We start from the raw sequence: 14,440 nt of genomic DNA on the forward strand, positions 1-14,440 counted from the left end.
CTGTGGAATGCGGTTCACTGCAGAAGCATCAGCCTTTCGAAGCAACATCACCTAATCTTTGGAATTATTTTTCACTTTTGGAAGGTTGCATCGTTTAATTGAAGTGTCGAGTGCTTTACTCCAAAAAAACCCAAAAAAAACCATATCATTTGTACTTGAGGCAGAATCGCTCATCTGCACCATGCAGTTGCAGGACCTCAAATTTGGTAACAAGGTCACCTCGAGCTTTGTGTGGACAAATCAGACCGTGTCGGCCTTTATCACAGCACCATGAAACATGCAGTCTTCACATTGGGGTTTCACAAAACCGGCTTTCCTGTTCACAGAAACCTAGATGTTAAAAAAATACTCAGTGGGCCACTTCAGTATTCCACAGGCAGAGCATTGCATTCAAAATAGTGTCGCAAATGTGCTGCTGTGTCTGTCAGCATTTCCTTAGGGACGTGAAAAATTTGAACACCTTTATGGTGCAGTCCTTTTTCCTAAGTAAAAAAAAAAAAAAAAAAAAATAGCTTTTTATAACGCAGTTAATCCTAAAACAGGAAATAGCTTAAGCCCCAGTCATACCGGATTTGAGTGGCCACGAATCGCCCCGATCACCCCCGATCTGGCGATTCCCCACACCAACACGACTTTTCGGCAAGATCGGCTGTAAATTTTCCCACAGTCATACCAAAACACCCCTGCCACGACTCCCGTACGATCGCGCCGTGACCGCCGCGCCGACAAAGCCCGATCCGCCAAGTGCACGGCAAGATCGCCACAAGTCCTAGCCCGTGCCCACACGTCTTCGCCCCGATCCGCCCCGATCCACACCGATCCCACTACGACCGCACTACGACCTCACTACGACCGCAGTACGCACGCGTACGTGCCCACCCGTCCGAGCCCGACTGCGTGGCGGCCGTCCTTGCCCTATATAAGAACGGCCAAGAATCACGCCGACCTAACTACGATCTTAAAATTCAGACGACGCTAATTCACGTTATTTTTGTATGTCGTTTATATAAATCATCAACTCCAAGCCTTCCAATGATGCCGCCAGCCAGGAAGAGGGGGAGGGGATCCAGGAAGACGTGCACAATCACGTGGCCGCCGTGACCAGCTTGGATGTGATCGATGTGACCAGCTTGGAATCAGGAGATGAAATGATTTCGCCGCCGGGGATCGCCTATATATACCCGGTCTTGTGACAGGTCGTACTGGCGCCTACTGGTGCTTACTGCATGCTTACGGCAGTCTTGGCGGAGTCTTGTTAATTCGTGAGAGATCGGCAATGATCGTGAGTCGTCGTACTGCTGCACGAACGTGGTCGGGACGGATCGGGGCAATTCTTGGAAGATCGTGATGGCAGTCGTACGGCGTCCATGTGAGGACGTACGGCGGTCGTATCAGTGCTTGCTGGATGCGGAGCGAATCGTGGCAGCCAAGTTTCCCGACCGCCGCAAGACACTCCACGACTATTTTCCCGATGCCCACACGCGCCCGTACGACACCCTCCAGACAGCAGCAAGAGTTTGAAAAACGCCACGAATCGCCACGATAATTTTGAACAGTTCAAAATTGTCGGGGCGGCTTCCCGTCTCGACCCGAACTGCCAAGTACACCCCCGATCATCCAGGAATCGCCAGGACCCCAATACGATCTGGCCAAGAATGTCGCCCCGATCTTAGGTCGTGGCGATTCGTGGCCTGAAAATGGCCGGTATGACTGGGGCTTTATCAGAGGTGAGCTGACGACTTGAAAGATAGCAATAGCATTTAAGGCAGTGGTTCCAAACCTTTTTTCTGTCGTTTCCCCCTTGAACCAGTTCAACCGTTCGGATTTCCCCCCACCCCTCCCCCCCTTATATATATATATATGTATGTATATATATATGTATATATATATATATATATATATATATATATATACATACACATATATATATATATATATATATATATATATATATATATATATATATATATATATATATATATATATATATATATATATATATATACAATATACATACATATATATATATATATATATATATATATATATATATATATATATATATATATATATATATATATATATATATATATATACAATATACATACATATATATATATATATATATATATACATATATACATATATATATATATATATATATATATATACATATATACATATATATATATATATATATACATATATACATATATATATATATATATATACATATATACATATATATATATACATATATACATATATATATATATATATATATATATATATATATATATATATATATATATATATATATATATATATATATATATATATATATATATTGTTACAGACACGACTTTGATGTTAAGGTGGGCCGAGCGGAATGGCCGTCGTGTCCGCACAAATTACCCGATTGTACTCGAACGTTGACGAAGCCGCGCGATGCTGGCTCAATAAGAAAAAGAAGACACCCGGCTGGATTACAATAACACAATACGACACCAGGGGTTCAGTTCTCAAGACCTCCGGAGGAGGTTATATTAAGGCGGAAGGTTAGATTACAACTACAAGAGGGACAGCATAGAAAGACAAGCACTTAGACACACTCTTATATTAACCCCGGACAGACGACAGACAAACGGGACAAGGCTGACTCACACGGGGGTTGATGAAAAGGACAGCGGGTATCGATGGCTCAAGGTGCACTCTTGGCTCAAAGCAGGGTCCAGTACGGTCCGGTCCGGTCCAAAGATGCGGGGAGGTATCGTCGCGCTGGGGGTGGCGGTGGCTTCCTCTGCTCTCCGTAGTTCAGGCGCATCTCTCTCAGCGCTCGCAGGTGGCTTTCCTTCTCCAAGCTGGGTGCGCATCTCTCTCAGCGCTCGCAGGTGGCTTTCCTTCTCCAAGCTGGGTGCGCATCTCTCTCAGCGCTCGCAGGTGGCTTTCCTTCTCCAAGCTGGGTGCGCATCTCTCTCAGCGCTCGCAGGTGGCTTTCCTTCTCCAAGCTGGGTGCGCATCTCTCTCAGCGCTCGCAGGTGGCTTTCCTTCTCCAAGCTGGGTGCGCATCTCTCGTCACATCCGGCGCGTGGCCGCGTATATCCGGCGGGGAGTGACACGCCCTCGGCTCGTTAGCTCCGCCTCGTGGAATCGGCACGTTGCTTCTCATTGGGTGCGTGCGGGGGGTTTACCAGGCTCCGCCCTTGACGAGGAGCTGACAAGGAGCCCCTTCGTGGTAACCCCGTGGAGCGCATGGTCTGGAGCTAATCGAGCCGGTGTGAGGACGCATCCTCCCCCGCTCCGCCGCCATCTCCTCTGTTGTTGTTGTTGTAATTGTTGGGGAAGAAGATGGAAGGAGGTATGGGAAAGGTCCTAAACTCACTACTGATGCCATATAATCACATTCTGGTGCAACGAAGAGTCATAATTAATGGAGACGAGGCCTTAACTGACATAGAATAAGAATAACTAGGAAGATGTCCGAAAGTTGTCTACGTGTGGTGCGGTGGACCTGGGCACGACATTTAATGGGGGAATAAGGGGAAGGTCGGCTCTACTGATTGTTATTTACATGCAATGGGACTAGGGAATGGGGGATTGGGGAAAGTTGGGGAGTATTGGAGAAAATAGGGGAATATTTACAAGCGGATATGGAGGCCAAATTCCATATTCGCAACATTGCACCCTTCTCTACCCTCGGGGCGTCCCGACCCGATAAATTTTTACCTACTTTAGTGTGGCACGCAATGTAGTTCCCTCTACTATTAACTCTACCCTGAGTGCGACAGTTTTACAGATATTCACAAATGAGTAAATATGTCCCCCTGCGACGTTGCACCCTTCTCCTCACAGAAACACACCCACAGGATAACCGAATCCGGAAAGAATTCGCAAACTAAACATACAGCCGGTAGGGAGCATTATTTACAAGACTACGCTGCTATTTACACTACGATCCAGGACCTGTCTTTGGAGGAACACATGCAGATGTTATGCATAGAGAGAGCGCGCTTGCCAGCATCGATACACCAACCCACGAGTGCTCTGTGGCCGACGGCCTTTAATAACGTGCAGAGCACCCTTCCCGAGCATCAACAGCACCACCCCACCACCAATCGGTGCAGTCACCATTGTTCATTGGAATAAAAATAAATTCGACAACCCCTAACCCTGCAGGTGTCTCTTGCTCTTCTTGTGGTGCACTTGGTGGTGTTAACTATTAGTGGTTCACCTGTATGGCATAGGTGCCCCGTTGACCCATAGGTCCATCCCCGGGTGGTGCTTGGCCGCAAACGAACTGCGGTCCATTGTGGGTGGCCACAAACATTGCGGTCCATATGGTGTATCGATCCCGGCAGCAAACAGCGAAAGTGCAGGCCCACAACTGCGCAGCCAGCACCTCTCTCTCCTCTCTCTCTACCCCAAAGCCAGATCCTCGGAGGTGGGAGACAAAAGAAGCAGACAAGTGAGTAAGGTGGTAAGGGCGCAAAAGTGCACGCAATGTAAGGTGATGCACACTGGGGGCACATGGGAACCAGGTGAGACAGGTACGTTCCTATCGTACGCCCCCCCCCCCACCAGGTAACCTACATGGCCCCTCCCTTACCCCTTACTGTATCCACAAAACACAACACTACCCATAAACATCTACTTTACAAATCAACAAACATCCCTACTGTCTTCCCCGTTCCTCCCATATACCAAATTCGTCTTCTCTCCCTCCTAACCAATCAAATTTGCCATTTTCAACTCTCATCAAAATTTGCCATCTCCAACTGCACATCAAAATTTGCCATCACCAATTCATCATCAGTCCCTCCTAAGGAGGGAGAGATGGAATCACCCCAATGTCTCATCCACGTCGTGATGCGTCTCACAAATCCAACAGCAATTCTCATTTCTGCAACACAAACAAAGAAAACACAGGTGTGGAGTCATCATCATCACCACAGGTAAGTGGCTGCGTATGGTGCGACAGGTTCATCAATCCTAACTATCTCCTAAATGACTTTAACAACTTTACACTACCCGGGGGCTTTCTCCGGCCAAACCATTGGCCCTCTTACACTATGGGTTCTAAAAACCAATTCCCATTGGCCAAACTGTGGTGCTCTTCAATTTGGGGTCTCACTCCCCCGATTCATCTCCCGGTGCCCTCGTACAATTTCTGGGCTGCGACGTGTACCTCTCCCAGTGGGTCTACCCACCTGCACACCTCCACCACTGCAGTTGCCTCCGAGCTTACCTGCTCCTTACCCTAACCTAACTACCTGGGGAAGGCCCTCTGGCACTCTCCCCACTCGGTGCCCTCTCTGGCACTGGGCTACCCGGGTCCGTCCTCCGGATCCTCGGGCCCCATCCACAACTCTACCGGCTCCCAGAGCCCACCTGCGGCCTCACCTGGCCGACATCCTCACAGTGGTGGAGTGCCCAACCAACTACACACACTAACAGGCTACACGCCCAGCCATTTCCACAACACTAATGCACCCATCCACAACACCATTCTGCAACCGCACCACAGATGCCAATATCTAACCACAATTTACCTATACCCTCTACCTAACACTTACACTACCCGCCCCGGGTACTCGTGAAAGGGGTCCACTCTTCCCCCATCCACACCTTCGCACCATGCACACCACTCCGTACCACTTACTCCAACTCTCTCCACACACCTGTACTTGCACACCTGTGCTCTCACACTTGGTGCCACCTGCACCCTTCTCTCCCCAAGCGCATTCGCGCTGATCCACACACTCACTACTCATACACTGCTCCACACACCTGTCCAATTGCACACCTGTGCAATCACACCTGTTCCATCCTCACACACACGGCATCATCTCAGCTAACTACTCCCTTCTGAAACTTGCGCTTCCCAGTCGTCCCTTTAAACTATTGCGCTCCCTCGTCATTATCATCCACACTAATCTACCTGCGTCCCCACTACAGGTATCAGTCACTACCTAACTTAACGTTACCTAAGGTCATCTTCTCTAGATCCCTACACACAATATCCTAACCCACCCGGGCTAGTTTTCACTGCCATACACCCCATAAGCTATTGCTCCTTTGCCCCCCCATGGGAAGGATGGTGGATTTGCCATCCCACCACATCGGGGGTCTCTCACTACCAATTTTACACATCAAATTTCAACAAATCAAAAATTTGCCAATCATCTGCCAATCACTGTACCATTACCAATCATCACTCTGCCAATCCTTTGCCAATCATCAAATTTTGCTTTTCTCTAATTTTGGGTCCAAAACACTAACCTCATCACCCAGTCGACTCACTAATACCTCTCGGTGCGCCAATTCCTGTCCAAAGCCCGGCTTCGTAAAGCCAAACAATGGATGCTGGTTGTTTTGTGCCAGCGGCTGGATGCGTCCGGCACTCGGTGCAGGGACGGGGGCTTACCCGGGCCGAGATCCCACGCATCACCTCGGCGTGGAGCCATCCAATGTCCCGATCTCGACCTGCCGGCACGTCTCAACACAACGCGGTCGCCATAACGACCCTTCCTATCGGGCTGCCAGCTCCGCCTAGTGGAGCACGGACGCGGCCGTTCAAAGCGAGGCCCAGCACGCACCGAGGGCCTGACTCGGCTATAAGTCGTTCTAAACTCTACCCCGTCTAACGTCGATGCTTCACCTGCATGCTTACATCCCGCAGCCCGTTCCTTGCTCACACATCCAGCCGTGCCCATGCTCCTCGTACCTTCCCTTACACACCCAGGTACCCTCATTCCACTCACAGCCTTGGTCACACACCTGACCACCGAACACTTTGGCACACATTCGTCGCTCGCACACCTCACCAATACACCGCTTCGCGCCCCCTCCTCGGTCACCTCCTCTGTGACAATCACAGGTGTGCCCTCATTCGCACACCCAACCACGTGCCTCACCACCAACTCCAGCGTGCATTCCCACTCACGCTCTACCATTCCAGGTGTGCATCCTTCCATCCCAGGTGTACATCCTCGCTCACCTGTCACAACTAACTCACGCTCCATGTCACTCTCACTACTTTCACCTCCACTCGTGACAACGCACTCACCCTTACTCTTGACAGCACACTCTTTCCCCATGCACCTGTCCGTCACACACCTTTCTCGCGCACACTCTCCCGTTACACCCTCTGTAACACTCACCACAGGTGGACACTCTTCCTTACTTCTGACAGCGCACTCTTTCCTCATGCACCTGTCCGTCACACACCTTTCTCGCGCACACTCTCCCGTTACACCCTCTGTAACACTCACCACAGGTGGACACTCTTCCTTACTTCTGACAGCGCACTCTTTCCTCATGCACCTGTCCGTCACACACCTTTCTCGCGCACACTCTTGCGCACACTCTCCCGTCACACCCTCTGTAACACTCACCACCCCGCGCTTCCACGTGCTCCCTCGCACACGCGCTACGACCGACTCACTCTCGCCAGCACACTCACTCCTTGGCACGCACTTTTTCCTCACACACCCCAGAGTCGGACTTTCTTGCACACCTCCATTTTCGCACACCAGACCTGTCGCACACTTCACCAACGGCCTCTCACGAACACCCGGGTCTATCTCGACCCCCAAGCCTCTTAAATCACCTGGCGCATCATACGCACGACCATATTGGTCACCACTTACACCGGGTCCTCTTCCTCTTCGCTTCTCCTCCATCACCTGCGAATCCCTCATCCGGTTAACGAGCACATCACGATCCAAACACAGACTTTGGACCAATTCTTTTATCTCCTCTTTTATCTCTTTGTTATCCCCTCTCCGTCGCTTCTTAATTTCGCTCACCCCTTCTTCCACTTCTTCTAATTTGTGCCTCACCTCTTTTATTCCCCGGTACGTCTCCTCAAGCTCGTCCTCCAAGGCTACCTTGACCGTTTCCATGTGCGTCCTCACCTGCCGGTCCTTCGTCTCCATGACCTCTATCACCTCGTCCAACCTCGTTGTCAGTCCCTCACGTACTATCTGACATTCCCTCTTTGTCGCTATTAAGTCGTTTTTTATGTCGTTTTGTGTCGCTTTTAAACCTCCTAATACTGCAGTGTTCCTTTGAACCTGCTCCGTTAGTCCTTTTTGTCCCTCCGTCAGCTGCTCCACCTCCTGCGTCAGGTCCTCTATGCCCCCTTGTAACTTTACAGTCCCCTTTCTCACCTCCTTTTCCATGTGCTCCTCACAGTGCCTCACCTCCTCGCGCACTCGTCCGACCTCCTCACTCACTCCTCTTCTGATCTGCTCTCCCATCACTTGCATCTCCTGCCCAGATGCCACCCTCATCTGCTCCATTTCCTCCCTGTGAGCATCCAGTTTGGTTTCTACCCCCATTCTGACCCCCTCTATCTGCTGCTCCATTTGGTTAACTTCCCTTTCCGCTTGGTCCCTCATGTCCCTCAATTTGCCTTCCATACTGTTTTCTAACCCCTCTAACCCTTTTTGCATCCCTTCCATTTGATTCTCTTGAGCGGCCATTCTGTTTTCTACCCCCGTTAACCCCTCCTGTATTTCCCCTAATCTATCGTCTAATTTCCCAAATTTCATGTCTAATCCCTTAAAATTATTGTCTAATCCCTTAAAATTATTGTCTAATCCCTCACTGGTACTCCTCGCTTCGTCCCTCATTACCCCCATTTGGCCCTCCAATCGCTCACCCTGAGCATCCATCCGGTTCCCCATTACCCCCAATTGCTCACTCTGAGCATCCATCCGGTTCCCCATTACCCCCATTTGGTTTCCCAACCGCTCACTATCAGCCCTCATTCCCACCATTTGTTCCATAAGGGCCCTCATTTGCAGGAGGAAAAGGTTCGAATCCACCAGGGGCGCTGCCGCGGGCGTGGACGCCGTGGCCACCTCGTGCGTGACAACGCTATTTTGCGACCCTGCCGCCCTCACTGCTTCGCTCTCCTCGCGTCCCTCAATTTGGTCCTGGACCGACCCTGCTTCACTCTCCCCTACCGGACCCCAGCCGTCTTGATCCGCCATAGCGCGACTTTCAAAATTCGAGTTTCGTAACACCAATCCAAATTTTGCTGTTATAATTTCGTCGAGCGCAGTAACCGCGCTCCGGCTCGATTTTCCCTCCCAAAATTTGGGCCTAACTAATTTAGTCCCGGGTCCGAATCTCACTCCTCGACACCAATTGTTACAGACACGACTTTGATGTTAAGGTGGGCCGAGCGGAATGGCCGTCGTGTCCGCACAAATTACCCGATTGTACTCGAACGTTGACGAAGCCGCGCGATGCTGGCTCAATAAGAAAAAGAAGACACCCGGCTGGATTACAATAACACAATACGACACCAGGGGTTCAGTTCTCAAGACCTCCGGAGGAGGTTATATTAAGGCGGAAGGTTAGATTACAACTACAAGAGGGACAGCATAGAAAGACAAGCACTTAGACACACTCTTATATTAACCCCGGACAGACGACAGACAAACGGGACAAGGCTGACTCACACGGGGGTTGATGAAAAGGACAGCGGGTATCGATGGCTCAAGGTGCACTCTTGGCTCAAAGCAGGGTCCAGTACGGTCCGGTCCGGTCCAAAGATGCGGGGAGGTATCGTCGCGCTGGGGGTGGCGGTGGCTTCCTCTGCTCTCCGTAGTTCAGGCGCATCTCTCTCAGCGCTCGCAGGTGGCTTTCCTTCTCCAAGCTGGGTGCGCATCTCTCTCAGCGCTCGCAGGTGGCTTTCCTTCTCCAAGCTGGGTGCGCATCTCTCTCAGCGCTCGCAGGTGGCTTTCCTTCTCCAAGCTGGGTGCGCATCTCTCTCAGCGCTCGCAGGTGGCTTTCCTTCTCCAAGCTGGGTGCGCATCTCTCTCAGCGCTCGCAGGTGGCTTTCCTTCTCCAAGCTGGGTGCGCATCTCTCGTCACATCCGGCGCGTGGCCGCGTATATCCGGCGGGGAGTGACACGCCCTCGGCTCGTTAGCTCCGCCTCGTGGAATCGGCACGTTGCTTCTCATTGGGTGCGTGCGGGGGGTTTACCAGGCTCCGCCCTTGACGAGGAGCTGACAAGGAGCCCCTTCGTGGTAACCCCGTGGAGCGCATGGTCTGGAGCTAATCGAGCCGGTGTGAGGACGCATCCTCCCCCGCTCCGCCGCCATCTCCTCTGTTGTTGTTGTAATTGTTGGGGAAGAAGATGGAAGGAGGTATGGGAAAGGTCCTAAACTCACTACTGATGCCATATAATCACATTCTGGTGCAACGAAGAGTCATAATTAATGGAGACGAGGCCTTAACTGACATAGAATAAGAATAACTAGGAAGATGTCCGAAAGTTGTCTACGTGTGGTGCGGTGGACCTGGGCACGACATTTAATGGGGGAATAAGGGGAAGGTCGGCTCTACTGATTGTTATTTACATGCAATGGGACTAGGGAATGGGGGATTGGGGAAAGTTGGGGAGTATTGGAGAAAATAGGGGAATATTTACAAGCGGATATGGAGGCCAAATTCCATATTCGCAACAATATATATATATATATATATATATATATATATATATATATATATATATATATATATATATATATATATATATATATATATATATATATATAACAAGGAAAAAGTAGCCAAAACACAAAATTTATTCGTTACATAAATAACATAAATAATATAAAAGTAGCCAAATGCTACTATAAAACAAAACAAAATAATATAAAACGCTATAATATAATATAAAATAATATAAAATATAAATAATAATAGATAATATAAAACGCTAAACGCTACAAAATAATATAAAAGTAGCCAAATAATATAAAAGTAGCCAAATAAAAGTAGCCAAAACATAAATAACATAATAAATAACATAAAAATATAGCAACACACACACACACCCACACACTCCTACACATACATACAAACCTTCACACACACAGAGACACATACACACTCACACATATAAATTTTATTTAAAAAAATTATTGTATATAAATTTTTATTTACCGATGATGTTATAAATGTTTATGTTAAGTAAAAAGTCGAAGAACAAAAGAATTAAAGATTTGAGATTTATTCACTGAAGCACAATATTACACTTCCCTTGGAATAAGTTTCCCCCCTGGAATCCTAAAATTTCCCCCCAGGGGGAAATTTCCCCCAGGTTGGGAAATGCTGATTTAAGGAGTAATGTTGGAACTATAATCGGGAACCGATTAATCAAACTGCGAATAAGTGTGACACAAATTTTCCTTCCAACCAGGAAAAGTGCTCAGCGGTACAAAGGAAAGGACCGAAAGGAGAGTACTGTGGTTTGACTTCACTCCGCTGGCTCCTAGCCACTATAAATGAAGATCACGCCAAGCTGCATCAACGCGTGCTGCAGGATTCTGCGGAGCAGAAACAGCGCCAAGAAGCCGAGCGAAGAGAGCGTTGTGAGAGGGTGCGCTTGGCTCGCCTGCAAAGGTGCAAAGTGGGAAGAGCCAAGGGGAGGGGAGAAGTTGAAGTGACAAATAAATTGAATACATCATGGTCGCTTCCATGACCTGAGGGGTGAGGAAGAGGAGGGTCCATAGAGTTGTACTTCAGTCCGGTTCGTTTGACTCTTACAGGGAGCAGGTGGAGGGAGCCGAAGATGTGCAGCATGCCAGTTTTGAGCAAGATGACAAGGATGCCACCAACCCTTTCCAACCCATCAAGACTGTCCTCACAAAGGTGATTTATCTACTGATCTTATGCCCCTCATTCATAAATTAACTTTTTTCGCTACAGGGTCTAAAGATCATGGAGGAGTTGCAACACAAATCATGCACTCATGTTTAGCTAAATACATGAGACAACGACGAACTTTACTTCATACAAACACAGCCACTAAGCCTGGGGAAAGTGATGTCACTTCCCAGAGCACTCTGGGTACCAGTAACACCATCAATGCAACGTCCCTTTTCTCTCCGCACTCAACGGGACAATTAAGAAGGAACTTCCTCCTCCCCGTGTATGTCAACCAATGGGGTTTGTCCATGCTCTATCCTTTAAATGCTGAGTGTCGAACAAGGAAGCAGCACGTACCACTTTTAGTGTTCGGTACGACTCAGCCAAGGTAGGATTTGAACCACTGACCTCTAGATTCAGAGTGAATGCTCAAATCATTATGCCATGGAGTCTGGCAGGTCCATAGAGTTTCAGTCTCCATGGAAATCTTGAAAATGGGGTGAAAATGAAGCTTTTAATCAGAGGATAAAGCTTTTTTTTAACCAATTTGGACCTGTTGAAGTCTGAAACTATCAATTAAAATGTTCATTGATTATGGTAATTCCCCTGCCTCCTCCCCTTTAATTTGTCCCAGTTATGGTCTTTAATTTGTCCCAGTTTCCAAGCCTGGTGTTGGCTTAGCGGTTAGGGTGCAGGCTTGGGATCCTAGGATCCTGGGTTCGAATCCCGGTCGATCGCTGAATTAACGCCAGGGGGGTTGACTCAGCCTGTCATCCTTCCGAGGTCGGCAAATTGAGTACCAGCTTGCTGGGATGAATGATCCCGGTGTGTACCCCGGTTTAGAATAGGTGCACCGTATCCCTGCGCATCGCAAGAGTGTGACCAAGGGCTGGCGTCAGGAAGGGCATCCGGCCATAAATACATTGCCTCAAACTGGGCACCATGATTGTCATGGGGCCCGCAAGGCTAACCCCCGCTGTAGCGGGGAAAATGGCCTTAAAACGATCATTCATTCATTCATTATGGTCTAAGTGATCAACACATGCTCAGTAAGACAACAAATTCAGGGCTAAATGAGGTTTGCTTGGAAGTAAAATCCGAGGTCAAAACACGAGACTTGGTGCTGAATGTACCTTTGAGGCTGTGTGGAGAATCCTTTTCCCACAGCTTCTTGCATAAAGAGATCATCGGCAGCAGTCGTATGAACAGATACAATACCTTCAGAAAGTATTCACACCCCTTGACTTTTTCACATTTTCTTGTGTTACAGCCTGAATTTAAAATGGATTAGATTGAGATTTGTTTGTCACTGATCTACACATAATAGCCCATAATGTCAAATTGGAATTTTTTTAGAAATTCTTATAAAACTAGAACGGCACTTGGTGGAGCCCATACCTCCGCCAGGCTGAACCGTTTATTTTGTATCCCAATGATAGGCCGGATCTGGATTCGGACCTGAACCAAAATCGAATTGGTTTGTTCTTTTCACCAAACCAACTCGTCCCCCAAGGTTAGTCATAACTCGTCCACAACTTTTTCAAATATGTTATTTATCGCTTTTCACCCGATTTCTCAATGGTGACGAATCACTTAAAAATTAAATAATTCTCATATCCGAATCCACATTCAGATCTTCACCAAAATCGAATCGATTCGTCCTTGTAAAACACCCAACCAGTCCACCAAGTTTCGTCCAAATCCGTCCACAACCTTTTGAGATATCCTGCTATGTATCGGTTTTAGCCTTATCTCCCAATGGTGAAGAATCACTTAAAAATTAAATAGTCCTCGTATCCGAATTCATTTTCAGATCTTCACCGAAATTGAATCAATTCTTCCTTTGTCACACACACACAATCTCTCCACCAAGTTTCGTCCAAATCCGTCCACAACTTTTTGAGATATCCTGCTACGTAGCGTTTTTGGCCCGATCTACCAAATGGTGAAGAATCACTTTTAAAATTCCAGTAGCCGGATCCGAATCCGGATTTTCACCAAAATTTAATAATTTCATCCATGTCACATACACGACATCTCTGCCAAATTTCGTCCGAATCCGTCCACAACATTTTGAGATATCGTGTTTACAAACAGATAAACAAACAGACAGACAGGGGTGAAAACACAACCTCCATCCACGTTCGGTGGCGGAGGTATTAATTAAAAATGAAATACAGAAATATCTAATTTATATAAATATTCAACCCCCTGAATCAGTACTCCATGGAAGCGCCTTTGGCAGTGATTAAAGTTTCGAGTCTTCTTGTTCGATGTACAATCAATTGAATTGGCCACAGGTGGACTTCAATCGAGTTGTAGAGACATCTCAAGGATGATTAAAGGAAATTGGATGCACCTGAGCTGAATTTCAAATGTCATAGCAAAGGGGTTGAATACTATCGACTCGAGACATTTCAGCTTTTCATTTTTAATTGTTTTGTACAAATTTATAAATAAAAAAAATTCCACTTTGACACACACACATATATATATATATATTTTAAATTTTTAATTCAGGCTTGACTCACCTCCAATACAACATTCTCATCCCACTCAAAACCCTGATCCTGCTGTTCTTACCTTCAGTATTTTTACTTTTGAGCTTTGTCCTTTATTCTAAGATCACAAATTGCTGTTGATACTATGGCCACGTTTCACCTGGGCCTTGATGATAAAGTAGTGCATGACAAAATCACCACAGGCAGACAAATTAGTGACAACTGATGAAAATGGATTGTTACATTCCAGAAGTTCAACGTCTTTTCA

The 14,440-nt window shown here is 47.5% G+C and overlaps 3 protein-coding genes across 3 annotated transcripts in view; 1 reads left to right on the forward strand and 2 right to left on the reverse strand.

The window, feature by feature from the left end:
* The window catches only part of SNX14 (sorting nexin 14), a 776,643-nt gene that overhangs the window by 475,412 nt on the left and 286,791 nt on the right, over positions 1-14,440 (reverse strand). The gene's annotated exons all lie outside the window — the stretch shown is intronic.
* ARL13B (ARF like GTPase 13B) overlaps positions 1-14,440 on the forward strand; it is a 104,174-nt gene that overhangs the window by 84,881 nt on the left and 4,853 nt on the right. Inside the window, exons 6-7 of the mRNA XM_078774026.1 lie at positions 11,223-11,425; positions 11,572-11,674. Of these exons, the coding sequence (XP_078630152.1) occupies positions 11,223-11,425; positions 11,572-11,674 (306 nt within the window). The remainder of the gene's footprint in view (positions 1-11,222; positions 11,426-11,571; positions 11,675-14,440) is intronic.
* The window catches only part of STX11 (syntaxin 11), a 64,317-nt gene that overhangs the window by 31,143 nt on the left and 18,734 nt on the right, over positions 1-14,440 (reverse strand). The gene's annotated exons all lie outside the window — the stretch shown is intronic.

The sequence above is a fragment of the Myxine glutinosa genome, chromosome 3 (assembly GCF_964187855.1).
Source record: "Myxine glutinosa chromosome 3, kmMyxGlut1.1, whole genome shotgun sequence".
Taxonomy (NCBI): Eukaryota; Metazoa; Chordata; class Myxini; order Myxiniformes; family Myxinidae; genus Myxine; species Myxine glutinosa.